This window comes from Cololabis saira, chromosome 15, assembly GCF_033807715.1.
Source record: "Cololabis saira isolate AMF1-May2022 chromosome 15, fColSai1.1, whole genome shotgun sequence".
Classification (NCBI taxonomy): domain Eukaryota; kingdom Metazoa; phylum Chordata; class Actinopteri; order Beloniformes; family Belonidae; genus Cololabis; species Cololabis saira.
Window position 1 is genome coordinate 4,171,002 of NC_084601.1, and position 17,164 is coordinate 4,188,165.

At 40.7% G+C, this 17,164-nt stretch overlaps 1 protein-coding gene across 1 annotated transcript; it reads right to left on the bottom strand.

Annotated features, from left to right (window-relative positions):
* Positions 1 to 16,167: 16,167 nt before the first annotated feature.
* Positions 16,168 to 16,639, bottom strand: LOC133461046 (dolichyl-diphosphooligosaccharide--protein glycosyltransferase subunit STT3B-like). The gene has a single exon (XM_061741806.1). It carries the CDS (start codon positions 16,417 to 16,419, stop codon positions 16,168 to 16,170), a length of 252 nt encoding a protein of 83 aa, XP_061597790.1. The 5' UTR covers positions 16,420 to 16,639.
* Positions 16,640 to 17,164: the final 525 nt, after the last annotated feature.

A 17,164-nucleotide genomic window follows, 5' to 3' on the forward strand; every position in this document is an offset into this window, starting at 1 on the left:
TAGTGGTAGAAAGTAGGGCTAGTGGAAGAAAGTAGGGGGTGTATTGGGATTGGGCCTAAATGATATAATTAGGTGGATCTGTGTATAATGGAAAAGCAAAAAAGGTTACGGAGCAGAACTGGCTCTGAACTGGCTCTTAGACCAGCACAGATTTCCAGTTGGTCCAAAAGGGGAATCACCCCAGGACCTAATCCATAAAAAAGGAAATTCAAGCTTGGTTGCAGAGAATCAAACCTGTGTCACCGTTGAGCCATCTCCAACGGAAAATTAAACCCCCAAGCCCTAATCACAAAAAAGAAAACTGTCATGAAACTGTTTGCATTGCCGTTAACTGGACACCATAGTCTGGTTGAAAACTTGAGATGATAGAGAGTTAATTATTCTAATAATGTTGCTTCAGATATCTGGAGCATTAACTACTTTGAGATAAAAGTCATGATACCTTGTTTGTGCAAAACATGGGAGAAAAAAAATTAAGTGTGTGTGTGTATATACACAACTTAGAGATGCTGCTTGTCCCACTAATTGTTCTGGGTTTTAAAAAAGCAGAGGTGCCACGTCTCCTGTGAGCAGCTTCTCTTTTCAAAGCTTTAGTTACTTTTAGCAGCAAAGGCTCTCAAAGTCAGCAGGAAGCAGCACAACATCTTTCCTACGGTGTTCTCTGATATCAAAGTGTTTCATGAAACTGTGTAGATTGTGTAAGGCATCTATGAAACTGCTGACACTTAAATCACTTTCCTTTTTTCTTTCTCTGGGAATCAATGTTCAACAGCGAGTGAATACCAATTAATGTTTTTATGTCTTGCAATAATGTTTCTGTAAGTGCAGCAAGTTTTTGCAGGATTAAACCCAAATGATCCTCATGATGAGCTGCTCACAAAATTGTATAGTTTTTTACATGTTAAACATAATGCACCCTAATTAAAAACAAAACAACAAACTACCAGGCAACAAGGATGAAAAGAAAGAGAGAAAAATGATGGAATAGCTGTGCTTTAAACAGTTTTGGTGAAAAATTTAAGCACTCGTTAAATGCTGATTAAATTCGACTGCAAAATGCCTCCAATTCAATTAGGTGACGATGTTTAATTTCGACAGGTTCATTTCCATTTCTGCAAACACTCCAGCACGTATAATTACTAAAATAACAAGAGATGCAGACGTCTGCAATGAACTGTAGCACGTCAAGGCTTGTAGCACCCTATAATGTAATAATTTCCTATAATGTAATAATTTCCTATAATGTTATAATTTCCTATAATGTTATAATTTCCTATAATGTTATAATTTCCTATAATGTAATCATTTCCTGAAAATGTAATAACGCCTTAAAATGTAATAAAATTTGCACTTAACTCATTCGAAAATGTAATAAAATCCAATAATGTTATACCTTCACCAATAATGTAATAAAATATCCTGACTGATAATAACATTTTTACCGTTAATGTAATACCTTATTACATTATTGGGAATTTATTACACTTTTTTACTTTTTTTCCCCAAAACTGATAAAGTAATACTTGACAAATAATGTAATATATATATGTTCATTTTCAGTCCAGAGTTCTACATTTTGTGTTTTAATTATCTAAGAATGCTATATACGCTGGATTTTAAACACCAGAATGACTATTGGGTTAAATTGTAGACTTTGAATACCATTTAATAAATTCCCAATAACGTAATAAGGTATTACATTATCTGTAAAAATGTTATTACAATATCAGTCAGGATATTTTATTACATTATTGGTGAAGTTATTACATTATTACACTTTCGATTGAGTTAAGTGCAAATTTTATTACATTTTCAGGCGTTATTACATTATAGGAAATTATTACATTATAGGAAATTATTACATTATAGGGTGAAATTATTACATTATAGGAAATTATTACATTATAGGTTGCTACAAGGCTCTCATGAGTGGAGCCGGCTGAGTCTGACCGAGTGCTCGGACGTCATTGTCCAAGATTCCACGGAGGAGCAGACGATTCAGAACTTCACAACGACAGGAGCAACTTGATAAAGTTACAGTTACAACTTGATAAAGAGAAACGACACTCCTTTTGTTGCCCAAGGGAGACAAGCTCCTATGGGAAAAGCAAATGTGGAATTCTTTTGGTGGATCACATGACCTGTATGCATATTTTCTATTAGCAATTTATGAAACTTCAAGACTAATGGAAATTCACCTTACGTGTTTAAGGCCTTAGTAAGCAGTTTTCCTATAGCTCTTGACCTTAAGATTTTCTTAAACACTGCCCCATGGTGTGTGTGTGTGTGTTCACAGACAACGTATACTACAGGAGCAGATGGTGCCAGTAACACAATCCCGGCCACCGTTGCCTCCGCCGAGACGTGACCTTCCCAACTGTTGCATCTACACCACCTTGATCAAGGTTGTTCACAAACTGTTTCCATGACCACATTATTTCCCTTTTTTCATCACGGGCGGTTATGGAAGGTTATTTTACACTGGCAGATGGCTATTCCGTCTCCTCTTAGGAATTTTAACATTAGTTTTACACCCATCATACCAAAAAAAGAGGAGATGATGCCATCTAAGGCGTCTTGTGATGGGCTGAACATCTGCAACCCTTCTGTGAGTGGGAGTTGTTGGTCACAATAAACCACAGCTCGACACAACCCTGTTTCACTCACCACAGAAACAACATGACCCAGTACTTATTCTTCCATCTCTGTGGCATCAGCCTTATGTTTTCCCCTCACACCGACCACACTGGTTCAAAGACTACTGCACCTCACTTGTAAGCGGTCTGCCAACTTGTTCAGAACTCGGCAACACGGCTCATTACCAGAATCCACCTCACACCACACATCACTTTCAGGGATATCCATAATCCCACCTAGGGGTGGGTAAAAATATCGAAAAATCGATGCATCGCAATTATCCCCGCCCTAATTCAATATGGATTAAGCAATGCCTCTGAATGGATTCACCTCCTGGCCAGTGGGGGGCGCTGTGCGCAACATTTTCTTATGATTCGCATTTTGTGTGGCTGCATGCGGCCAAACAATAAAATGGCGACAATGGCAAGTGGAAAATCTTTCAGATCAAACGTGTCGACTCATTTTGAGCTCCCATTTAAAGAAGGAACACGAGAAACAAAAGTAGGATGGTGTGTGAAGCCCATTTCACAGAGAGGGCACAAAGCGCAGACCGCCGCCGGCCATCCCCTTAATTTATGTGCTACCGGCGCAAGAGTGGACCGATCTGCCGCCGAGCTGGGCGGTGCGCGAGAGGGCGCCTGCCGCGGCGTTTGGGCCACGTCTGCCTGCCCGAATTGAACATTTTTTAATTTCACCGTGCACAAGTGAGCCATTATGGCGCTGCTACCGTATTTTTGCGACCATTAGGTGCATATAAACGGCTTTTTGTTTTTTTTAAATGTTCCCCGCGCCCAATGACGCAATGCGCCCATTGTATTATTGTAAAGGCTGATTTATGGTTCCGCGTTACATTGACGCAGGGCCTACGGCGTAGGTTACGCGGCGACTCGCACTGTACGGTAGGCTCTGCATCGATTTAACGCGGAACCACACGGACGTTTTGAGGCCACCATGAGAAGTTAAAGGGGGAAGGGGGCGCGTGAATTACCCGTCATTGCCCGGCAGCGGCTCCGTGGCGGGACACCTGGAGCGGACGGGGAGACTCGGGCTCGCTACCGAGAAGGAGACGCGGATGCGCCGCAGAGGCGGGCCCGAAGGCCGGAGGAACCACCAGACCGAGCGGCGGGGACACCAGAGCAGCACGATCAGGCTCGTGCCCGTCTCAGCGCTGATCATTTCTCCCGGTCTCAGCTGATCACTTCTCCCGATCTCAGCTGATCACTTCTCCCGGTCTAAGCGCAATCAGCCTCGGATGAAGCCCGACACGCTGAGTCCTGACAACTGATTAATGTAATAACTTAAATAAAGTACAATCAAACCAAGTTTTGCTCCAGCTCTATTTTTAAATACGCACACTTGTATGCTTGTGTGTTGTGCGGCGCGCGTGTGTGTTGTTGTAAGGCGGCGCTCCGTGTGTGTAGACGGCGCCTTTTCGGTCGGTTCGCCGTGTGTGTGTTTTAAATGCAGAAACCACACACAAAACTGAGGGTGCGCCTTTCCACACGGCGCGCTGAATGGTCGCGAAAATACGGTACGTTTAATTGCTCAGTTCATTTCTATGTGAAGTAACATGCCACGTGTTATAGGCATGAAAATAAAAATTAAAAATTGCCAACAGGTATTTGTGTATTTCTACATCTTACTGAATCGATATCGAAGCATTTAAATCAATATCAAATCAATATCTAATCGAAACCTAAAGAATCGAATCATGAGGTTCTTAACAATCCCCAGCCCTCCATACCTTGCAGATCTCCTCCACATCTCCATGCCAACCAGCACCTCCACATCGTCCTCATCTATCCGCCTCGGTGTCCTCTCTGCTCCTCACCAGAGGCCACAGCATTCACTATTTATTATCTAGTATCGCTCAATATTTGTTATTATCTTTCCTGTGCATTCTGCTTTTATCTGCACGGTGACTTTGAGTGTCACGAAAAACATCCAGAAATAAAATCTATTATCATTTGATTATAACAACTCTTGCTGCCGTCAGGTCAGGAACAGAGCTGTAAAACCGGCTTAGAAAAACACAGTTTTAGGAGATTACTTATGCTTCCAACAATGACAAGTCAAGAAACGCAGGCAAACGTCATCATGCCGGAATCGGATCAGGAGTATGAAGGTCATAAACCAGAGGAACCATGAAACAACCAAGATCATGTGCTGACATTTAAGCAAACTAGAGATGCACCGATCAGGATTTTGAGCGCCGATCACCGATCTCGAAAACCAGTATCGGCCGATCCCGATTTTGCTGATCACCGATCTCAGCGAGAAATCCATAAAATCCTCAATATCGTTGTCTCATGTACACGACACTGACATTGTATTATAAAAGGTATAAAAATAAGGAGATGAGGAAGTATGATGAATTGACTGTTTTATTGTAGGCTGAGGCAATGTGCAATATTTCACTCTTTAGAGACAACTTGGACTCAGCTTACATAGTTAGTGTAACTTATTAGCTTAGTAGTGGCATTAAATGTGTGTACAACACAACATGTGCAGTACACTAACACAGACAACAGTAAACATTTCACTCTCTTAAAGTTGAAACCTAATTTTTCCTGTAGAAAAAGGACTTAAATCTTTAAATAAAATTATATCCACAACACGCAACATAATCAAACATTTCACTCTGTCTAGAAGCTCTTTCTTAGACACAATTTGGAGTGTAGCTACAAGCAAAAAATAAAAATAAATATGTCATAAAAAAATACATGTGCAACTGCAATTTTTTTCTCTAGAGACTCTCTCTTGGACATACAACTTTAAGCTTATACTGTAGCTTTCCTTTCAAAAAATAAACTCAAATTGCAAAATAAACAGGCTATAGCCAAAATATATAATAAAAGGCAGTGTGTCTGCATGTAAGAGATAGACAATAGTGTGCAAAAAAAATGTTCACAGCATTAGCAGTAATCAAACAAACCAAATAATATTGATGCATATCTGTTTCAGGTGAGGTAGTTTCTGTGCCCTGCACAGTAAATAGCAGAGCAGAAAAAACACAATGTAAATATAAAAAGATAAACTGCTGCTGACATCCTGACCCAACATGAACATTCACAACCCCTTTAGTCTGGGCAGAACCCGGACAATCAAAGCTAAGTGATGCTCAGAAACAAAGTCTCAATAAACAAAACTTAAACACACCGTATTTAGTTTGCACAGAAATATAACATCCCCTCATGTATTTCTTTTAAGCATTAGCGGGTCAAACCAATAATGATTCTTCTCAGGGCGCCACCAGGGCCAGTTTTACCTCTGAGCTAAGTATTAAATCAGTGAAACACTTCAGATAAGTCCAGAAAAACAGAAAAGCACACCACTTTGAGATAATCCCTGACTAATTAAAATTTGATACAAATACGAACGCCGGTTGTGAGTAGGTAGTTTGTTAGTACGCTGCAAAAACAGCCCCTCTAATGTTCGATGAATCTAGTCAGAACTGTCTTATTTCTCTCTTTGCCAGCGGCATGAGAAAAACTTTCTTGAGAGGAATTCTCTAAACTAGTAAAAAGTCTTGTAAGTCAGCCGGGGGAAAAGGTGAACCCTTACAGATCTGTGATGAGTTGATTTATACTTTCTTGAGGAAAATTACATTTTTTAATGTTTTTTTTTCTTTTTATAACCAAGTTAGATTAAATTAGGCATGATGGGAGATAGTGTTGCACTGTAGGTGTGGTTGAAATCTGCAAAGATCCCCCTGAGAGCATTGGAGTTCTCTGTCGCCTGGCAACAACGATGCTGATGACATGGAGCATCGGGAGGGAGCACAGGTGAACTAAATAAACTTTAAAAATCACACTTCTGTTGGTCTGTCTGAAGTCTTTTGTCCGCCTGCATCAGCCCAAGCCAACGTCTTGAAAAGCATGATATTTTTCCCATGAGTGTTACAAGCTCACGGCTCTCTGGCCACCATGACATTTAGACAGAATGGCAGCAACTTGAGCAGCAACGTTATAGACTTACATTCTATAATTATAGGACTCAATATCTTTAAAAGTATAAATGACTGCGTTTACATGCAGTCAATAACCCTTTTAAAATTATGCATGTGTGCATTTGCAAAATGGAATTGAGATACTAAGCATACTTTATGTGGTTAAATCTGAGCTAACTGAAATAAAACATGCATATTGTCTCTCTGCAAACAGCCTCTTGAGTATTTGCAAATCTTCAGAGACATTACTTATTTTTAAAGTCAACACTGTAGAGAAAAAAAACATTGCACCAGATCTACATTTTGTATTCTGTGATCTCAAACACATTAAATCATCAACAACCCTCCATTCTGCTGGTAACATCACATTGACTGCGTTTCCATTAGGGCTGAACGATATACCGTTATCGTATCTATATCGAGATATGAACATTCAAGACATTAATAACGGAAAAGCAACGATATAAACGATATATTTCCGCTCGCCCTGCTTGTACAGCGCGAGCAGTCTCCATAAACATTACTTTTAAGATTGCCCTTGAACGCACCACTACGGCCAGCCAACTACAAAGCTTATTTCATGCTTGCTGTTGATCGACAGCTGAAGCCAACCAATGACAAACATAGGAGGGAGGGAGGGAGGGAGACTGAGAGACGCACACAGCCACACACAGGAGAGCGGAGAAGAGCGGAGAAATCCAAACGGAAGAAAAGAGACGAGTGCGGAGGATAATGTGGCCGGTGGCAGTGCAGAATCTAATTTTGTGCCAAAACATAAATCATCCTCCATTATTTGGAGGTATTTTGGATTTAGAAAGGATGATGTCGACGACCAGAGCGAGGTGTTGTGCAAGTCGTGCTTGGTGAAAATTGCGACGTGTCCATCCGTTTATAAAAACGAGAAATAAACCAAAATAATCCGTTCCCCATCTTTTGTTTTGACAATAAAAAATTAATTGATGTGTTTGAAAATCGAAATTGGGAATTAAAACAGCGAGTGGAAAACTCTTTTGTCTATTTCCTATTCGTTGGAGGATACTGAAAAACAAGGATTGGACAAATGGGGGGATTGCACATGCGCAGTAATAAATTAAGAAAGTTGTTTCTGGTTCTTTTGTTGATCAGATTGAAAGTTAACATTTTTAGATATTTAATTGTTGAAACAGAAAATAAATCAAATATGAAACCTGGGAGTGAAAAATGAGTTTAATCTGTAATCTGTCTTCACTCCGTCATGAAACTGCATTGATGTTGTGACAGTCCGTTCAGCTGCAGCGTCCAATCAATAACATGTACTGAACTCTAACTCTAACTACATTGGTTATTTATCCTTAAAGCGGAGCTACAGTAAAATATTTTGATTATTATTTATTATTGAGTGACTTTATGTTAATGTTGATGACTGGCAGTGAGTTCTAATCAATAAAACTGCACTCTTTTGATTTCTGATGTTTTTATTTTTCTGAAAAATGCTTGGTTTTCACCGAACCGAAGTCATATCGTATCGTATCGATATCGAGATATCTGGCATGAATATCGAGATATGAAATTTTGTCCATATCGTTCAGCCCTAGTTTCCATGCATCAATAACCCTTTTAAAACCCGAATATTGGCAATAACCTGAATTTGCACGGCCATGTAAACACCAATAACCTCTTTGAATAACCAGAATTTGCTCATATTCTGGTTTTTAAAAACCCCAATATGAGCCCTGGGTTACTCCTTTTAAAACCTGAATATTGGGTCATGTAAACGCCAAACGGAATATCCCCATCAAACGGAACAGGAATTTGTTTTCTGCACATGCTCTGTTCACAAGGAATCCTGGTCTTTTGAGTCCAGGAAGTTCTTCTAAACACAGAGAAACACAAGACCAGGAGGAGACTAATCACTTCATAAATGTAATGAAGGATATGAACATTTCTGCATTTGTAGACGGTAGAAAGTACCGGGATAGAAGATTTACAAGAAGGAGAGAGAAAAGTTACGTGAAGCAGCATTTGTTTTGAACTTGGATACAGGAAGAAGAAGCAGAAATGACGGGAATTGTGTCATGATGTTCTCCGTGTGTCGCTGGTTTGATCCAGATATCCTGAATGATTAATTACCATGGAAACGGAATATTCCCAATGTTTCAGTAACCGGAATATTAGCAATAACCCCAATTTTGACTGCATGGAAACATAGTCAATGTTATTGAACGATAAATGCTGTTTCCAGATTAGAACTCAGACCAGATTTATTGACATATCAACTCATTTCATTTAGTCTTTCCATCTTTTCATATGACAGAATCTTTGATACCATTTTGTCTGATGTTTTTCCTCCATCGTTTTTCAGATTAAGTGACTTGGCACTCGTATGTTTCAAAGGAAATGATGGGACTGACTCCCACGGTGGATCCCCTGCATCTGCGAGCCACATGTATTTGCGGGCGACTGTTCAACGTGGCGAGTGCACAGATGTCGTCGAGTTAAAGCCATTGTGTGTCCAGCATTCCCAATCTCTCCTCACCTGGATAACGGAGCAGCCAGGTGCACCACGCTGCATGTTTCACATTCAGCCATTAAAATTCCAGGCAACACGACTAATTAACCCCTCGTTAATTACACACTCCACTAACATTTCTTAAACTACATTTACACACAAGCTGTTTAAGCAAACACAAATATGTTCCTGATAAAAACAGCTGAACAGATGCTTGATAAGAATAGAAATCTCCGCATAACTTAGCAAACAAACCCATCATGACAGTAACACCATCCACTTTTCCTTGGGTGGATCAGTAATACGGCTCTTCAGTAAGTTATGTCCTAATAATAATTTTCAAAAAATATTTCTTAATTTGTCCTTTGATATTTCTTGTAACCCATAAAAAACAAAACACCAAATTAGGTTTGCCTAGACATTGTAGATTTGTGATTAACGGTATCTAAATGGGTGCTATTTTAATGTACAGGACTGTCTCAGAAAATTAGAATATTGTGATTTTCTGTAATGCAATTACAAAAAACTAAAATGTCATACATTCTGGATTCATTACAAATCAACTGAAATATTGCAGGTCTTTTATTATCTTAATATTGCTGATCATGGCTTACAGCTTAAGAAAACTCAAATATCCTATCTCAAAAAATTAGAATATTCTGGGAATCTTAACCTTAAACTGTAAACCATAATCAGCAATATTAAAATAATAAAAGGCTTGCAATATTTCAGTTGATTTGTAATGAATCCAGAATGTATGACATTTTTGTTTTTTTAAATTGCATTACAGAAAATAAAGAACTGTATCACAATATTCTAATTTTCTGAGACTGTCCTGTACAATAATGTTGTTATAATAAGGCATCGTAATAACTGCATTAGAGTGATTGCATCAATAGTCAAAGACTTTTTTTTTTTTTTATGATGTTACATTTCAAAAATAACTAGCCATTTCTCAGCTCCACGCTGTCGTAAAAATCAACCTTTAAAAGTTCAATCAACCCATCTCTGGTCACCTGTCACTGTACAAGTATCTTCACCTGCATTTCCATCGAATTGCAAAGGAATTTCAAATATCTTTTGAACTATTGCTTCACAGAAAGAAAGAAAAGTTCAGCAGGCTCTTTTTCACTACCTGGTTTGAAGCAAATAAACTAGACAGAGTGTCGTCAGACGGTGGCTTTAAAAGCTATTGTGAAAGAGTATTATAAATAAAAAAAGGGGGGCAAATTAAACTTTAGGAAGACATACAGGACTGTCTCAGAAAATTAGAATATTGTGATAAAGTCCTTTATTTTCTGTAATGCAAAAATGTCATACATTCTGGATTCATTACAAATCAACTGAAATATTGCAAGCCTTTTATTATTTTAATATTGCTGATTATGGTTTACAGTTTAAGATTAAGATTCCCAGAATATTCTAATTTTTTGAGATAGGATATTTGAGTTTTCTTACTCATGATCAGCAATATTAAAATAATAAAAGGCTTGCAATATTTTTGTTGATTTGTAATGAATCCAGAATGTATGACATTTTTGTTTTTGTAATTGCATTACAGAAAATCACAATATTCTAATTTTCTGAGACAGTCCTGTACAAGAGAAAAGTGAGGAGGGGGTTTTCAGATATCCATTTGAATGAGATAGATTATCGAGATGCGAGTATTGATATGTTTAATCGCTGGAGGCAGAAACAGCTCATCGTTTAAGTGGTCAGTCATGTGAGTAACATGCTCACCATCACAACTGATTTGCAGCAGGCAGTTTCCATCTGTTCTGCTGCACACCAGCTTATTGGAAAAAGCTTATTTCCTCACTTCACTACCAGAGAAAAGGGATATCCAAAATCTGCTTCCAAGGTAAAAAATCCCTCCCAGTTCCAATTATATACGACATACATTACAGCTTCCAGGCTTATTCAAATGCTCCTCAACTATATCAATAAGCTGAACAGAGGTTTGTGTGTAAATGGTTATTTCAGAGCAAATGTTCCCCGTCTGAGCTTGAGAAAACTGAATATTAATTTGAAAAAAAGGTGAAGGAACAGAAACTGCAATTTTAAGTTAGAATTCCTTCAGTCAAAAAAAAGATGAAGCCACCAATCTCATAAAACACATAACTAGAATCGGCACAGGCAAGAAAACAGACAAAACCACTCAAGCAAGCTTCTACGAGATCAGTAGAGTTTATGGTGTTTACATATCGCAGAAAACACGCTGCAGATCGCTGCCCATGAATCCAATCATGATCCAACAAACTGCCTTCTCGTTTAAGGTGATCGTTAGACGGCACTCCAGCATTCACACCATGACAGCAGCATGTGTGCTGGAGAACGACCCCCGCCTCCCCTGAACATCCCGCAAATCTCTCACCGCCAGTGGCAGAAAGCCATGATCTAACCTCAATACTAAAAACAAAACGGGTGTGTTGGTTAACTATACTTAACTGCAGGTTCAGGTGTTGTGCATTCAGAAATACACAACACCGGATCCTGCAGCGCGGGAGTGAGAGGGGCAGGGTAACGGCCCGGTCAGGCGGGGGAGAGGTTTGTCCGTCAAGACTCCTCTCCCCGACCCTGCTGGCCTGTGGTCCCTACCCCCGGTCATCCCGTTGCTGCTTCCACCTGCCTGCGGTCCCTACCCCCGGTCATCCCGCTGCTGCTTCCACCTGCCTGCTGTACCTCTGACGTCCCTGACCCCCAAGTCTGGCCCTCGGCAGGATGCCCCCCCCCTTATGAGCCTGGTCCTGGTCCAGGTTTCTTCCTCCTAAAGGGGAGTTTTTCTTGCCACTGTTTGGCTTAAGGTTTTTCTCCCACTAGGGGAGTTTTTACCTGACATTGTTTATGTAATAACTGCTCGGGGGTTTATGTTCTGGTCTCTGGAAAGCATCTGTATGGTGTAAGGATGGGAATCGAGAACCGGTTCTTGTTGAGAAGCGGTTCCCAGTGTTTCAATTCCTTGGAATGGTTTGCCTTTTTCGCAAACAATTCCCTAATCGATTCCAGTGGGCGCGAATTACGTCACCACGCACGTGCGCATTCGCGCCCAGCAGGAAAACTTGAGGACAAAGCGGCATAAACGCTCTAAAGTTTGGTTACATTTTACCAAAAAGGATGACAACAGAGCGACAATTCTTGCAATGTGGACATTTCAACAAAGGGGGGAAACTGTCAGGACTCGGCCGGCTGATGCGCTGAGAGCGCGGAGTCAGCCGGCGTGTGGTAAGGCCGATTTATGGTTCCATGTTACACCAACGCAGAGCCTACGGCATAGGGTACGCGGCGACACGCACCTTACGGCTTACCCTACGGTGTAGGTTCTGCGTCGATTTAACGCGGAACCATAATTCATGCTTTAGAAGAGCTGCGTGCTCGGCCACGCAGACGTGCCGGGTGCTCCTGACACAGCTGCAGCTCTTCAGCTCATCTATGGAGAAGTTAAAGAGCATCTACCGCTAGCTTCTCCTTTCACCAGCAGGGAAGAGTTTGACCCAGGCCAGAATAGATGAATGTTACCAAAAATGACACAATGAAAGTTTGTGGTGTTGAACATGTTACTGGACATTCTTGTGTAATTGCCACAGAATAATTTGTTGTATTTAGTTCATTTCTACAGAAGAATATTTATTTTATATTAAACACATATTTTATATTACAAATAATTTTGTGGGACCCCCTGGCACCATCGAGGAGTCCAAGGCTGGGGGCGTCTTAAGACCTCACTTATAATTTTTTGTTCAAAGATATAAAACAAAGTTGATACTAAAATTGTTTGTTGTCCTTTTTTCCAAATGAGAATCGATAAGAGAATCGATAAAGAATCGAATCGTTAAGAATCGAAAATGGAATCGGAAAAATCTTATCAATTCCCATCCCTAGTCTGGAGACAACTTTTTTTGTATTAGACGCTATATAAATAAAATTGAATTGAAAAATTGAATTAACTCTTGGGTTATAATTTAGACATGCACAGAGGCATGTTTCAGAATCGTAACTTTTTTTAATAGGTTAGCCGGCAGTATTTATTCAGCATGAGGTCAGTAGGTGACACTATATTGCAGTACATTTCAAATATCATCAACGTGCATCCCTTTGTGACTGCATTTACAACAAACAGCTCCAATTATCCCAGCCTGCCATGCCACTTCAGTTTGTGAAAACTGGCTTGTGCAACTTGTCTGGTACCCCACCTCTACTCGACCAGTTGTAACACGGTGGAGTTTCAGAGATAGATGACTCAAAGAAACGACGAACACGGCTGCAGGATTGCTAATAACCCTGGAGATCGACTGCTGCTCCTCCACTCCACGCCCTGATGGAAGTCTTTTGTTGCTGCTAGTCTTGTCGCTGCTCTGCCTACATCATACACTTCATTTCCCTGATTGTGCCCGTGAAGTGACAGACAGAAGCAGCGTCTTCTATCTACCGGTGCTGCCCCTGAAAATGAAAGCTGAATCCAAAAAGGAACCATGCTGGCCAGGCTGAGTTTGAACGCAGCACTGGTTCTAAACTTTTACGAGCCCCGCTCTCACAGCCAGCTTGTTTCGCCGCTGTAACGCCTCTATTCCACCCTGCTGCTTTATTGCCATCTATCCTACAGCCTCGTACCGAAGCAAGGCTGATCCAACCCTTACTGTGAAGGACAGCAACATACTGGGACTGTGTTTCCATGCATCAATAACCCTTTTAAAACCTGAATATTGGCAATAACCCGGTTTTGCACGGCCATGTAAACACCAATAACCCCTTTGAATAACCCGAATTTGCTCATATTCGGGTTTTTAAAAACCCGAACATTGGGTCATGTAAACGCCAAACGGAATATCCCCATCAAACGGAACAGGAATCTGTTTTCTGCACATATTCTGTTCACAAGGAATCCTGGTCTTTTGAGTCCAGGAAGTTTTTATGAATGAATTAATCTTTTATTTCGGCGTGTACACACTTTTTTCCAAAACAAGATGAAAAGGTAAAATAAACATTTCTTTTGCCGAAAAGGTGTAGACTGAAGCCGTAGCTTATAGTGCCGACCCTTTTTATCTTAAGATCAGTTTAAATATGAAACATTAGCATTACTCCGTGGAAACAGACAATACATAAAGAAGACAAAAGTAAGTAAGACAAAATCTAAAATTGATGTTTCACATTCTAGAACGTTTTTGATAATATACTTTATAATTATAGTCTTTTATATTTATTTACAGTATTTTCTTTAACCATTTCCTTAAACTTGAAGATAGAACTGCACATTTTTAGGTCGTTATAACAACTATTCAAAATTTATCTTATAAACATGGAGAAACGCAAGACCAAGCCACACTTTTGGAGTGAGGAAGAGACTAATCACTTCATAAATGTAATGAAGGATATGAACATTTCTGCATTTGTAGACGGTAGAAAGTACCGGGATAGCCAGATTTACAAGAAGGTGAGAGAAAAGTTGCACGAAGCAGCATATGTTTTGAATTTGGATACAGGAAGAAGAAGCAGAAATGACGGTAATTGCGTCATCACGTTCTCCGTGCGTCCCTGGTTTGATCCAGATATCCCCAATGATTAATTACCATGTAAACGGAATATTCCCAATGTTTCAGTAACCGGAATATTAGCAATAACCCCAATTTTGACTGCATGTTGGTACAAGTCTGTGTGTACCAACTCTTCAACCACCCAAGGTGTTCAAAAACGACCACTGGTTAATAATACAACATCTTTCCTGAGGATTTCTGTCAACAAGTAAGCTCAAGCTCAACTGAACCGTGGAAAGGACTCTCACAGCCCTAAAGCCATGGCACTTGACTACAAAATGCAATCAAGTTATCAACATAATTGAAGAGGTAAGTGTCACCCTGAACAAGACGGAGCACCTGTCCTTGAAAATGAATAAATGAGTGCATCAGTCATGCAGGCTGGCCGAGAGCCACGGGGTGTACGGAGCAGACAGGGAATGACGATGCAAGCAAGGCTCCCGCTCCAGAGACCATGTGATTGCTGCTACAAAGAGTAATAATCCTGCATTGTGATGACAGACTAACCAAACCGGATCAGTTGGCTTCCATGTTAACGGCCCGCCGTGGTGATCGGCCACGGCTGCAACACGCAGCACACTCTGCTACGAGTAGTAGGCATTTCTTCACTAATAAAAAGTAAATCAACAGCTCGTTATGTTTAAACTCTGACAGAGAATCTATTCCTGCAGGGGTGGGAAAAAAAAACAGCCACAATCAATCACATCGACGAGCTCATCCTCATGTAACCCCTTGATGAAGCATTTTAATTCCATCTTGCAGGGAATTGAGCTTTCAATGAATGGGAGATACAGGACTGTCTCAGAAAATTAGAATATTGTGATTTTCTGTAATGCAATAAAAAAAACAAAAAAGTCATACATTTTGGATTCATTACAAATCAACTGAAATATTGCAAGCCTTTTATTATTTTAATATTGCTGATCATGGTTTACAGCTTAAGAAAACTCAAATATCCTATCTCAAAAAAATTTGAATATTCTGGGAATCTTAATCTTAAACTGTAAGCCATAATCAGCAATATTAAAATAATAAAAGGCTTGCAATATTTCAGTTGATTTGTAATTAATCCAGAATGTATGACATTTTTGTGTTTTTAATTGCATTACAGAAAATAAAGAACTTTATCACAATATTCTAATTTTCTGAGACAGTCCTGTATGCTGCAGATGGAGAGATGAGGAGTGTAAAAGTTGTATATTAAGGCTCAAGACTTGTAAAACCAGACTATTAAAGCAAAGATACGTGTCACATTAAATGTCATGGTCCCACTGAAAACCCCATGCTGGAAGTGTTAAGCCTGAATTATGGTTCTGCGTTAAATCGACGCGCGTAGGCTACGGCGTATGTTACGCGCGACGCACCCCTTAGGCTCTGCGTCGGTGTAACGCAGAACCATAAATCAGCCTTTAACCCAAATGGGGAAAAAGCTGCCCATCATCCAGCAGAGCATGCAAAATAAAGTTAAAACAACAGAGTATTTGAATATGCATTGAAGAGAATATTGCAGAGAGTTAAACACCACCACTAAATGAAACTACCACTTGCAGATCAAAAGGTGTAGTTTACCAGGGATCGAACTCGTGGATGATGCTCTCGAACCGGATCACTGCGAAAAGTCTGGAGCTGAATCCCGCCAGGCAGGCCAGGAACAGAATGCTGAAGGAGAGCAGGGACTGCCACCCGGCCGGCTGTGTGAGTCCGCCGGACAGGCCTCCCTTGCCCCCGGGCCGGCCGTTCCCGTGCAGCGAGCCCGCGGAGCTGCCGCTGGAAGCCGCTTTGTGTTTGCCGTCGCCGGCTGCTTGCTGCTCCGCCATTGCTGCTGCTTCAGCGCGGGGTCGGCTTGAATTCGCTCGCAGCGTCCCCCCTCCTGCTCCGTTCCGCCCGTAAACTCCCCTCGGGTCGTGTCTGCTCGGGGTTTCCCGTCTCGGCGAGTGTGTTTGTGGGTGTTTTAGTTCAGCTTTAGTCCGCTACATCCTCTCCAGCGTGCTCATGCGCCACATAGCGAGGCTGCAGCAGTGAGTCGAGCCGCGTTGTGATTGACCGCCGGGTGGAAGGGGCGGGGTCGTTCAGGGGGCGGGGCGTCCGATTCATGGGAGCCAATGACAGATTGGAGGGCGGGGCGTCCGATTCATGGGAGCCTATCAGAGATCGACAGCTGCGAAAGGGCTGGGGATTAACTATTTAAGCCAATCGGAGAGCGGGATTTATAAAACAACAGACAAATTCACCAATGACTAAACAAACGGTGGTCCCAAGTGATGAAACAGAGATTATCTTCTGTTGTATCATTCTGTTACTAACAAGACATGAAACCTGAACCTAATTAAAGTGAGTTCTTCAAAGAATAATTAGTCATTCTAATTGAGAGTAACAACGAGTTAAGAAACTTGCAGGAGACAACTGTAGAAAGGTGATTTGATTTGATTTGATTTGGATCCCCATTAGCTGATGTACAGGACTGTCTCAGAAAAGTAGAATATTGTGATGAAGTCCTTTATTTTCCCTAATGCAATTAAAAAAACTAAAATGTCATACATTCTGGATTCATTACAAATCAAC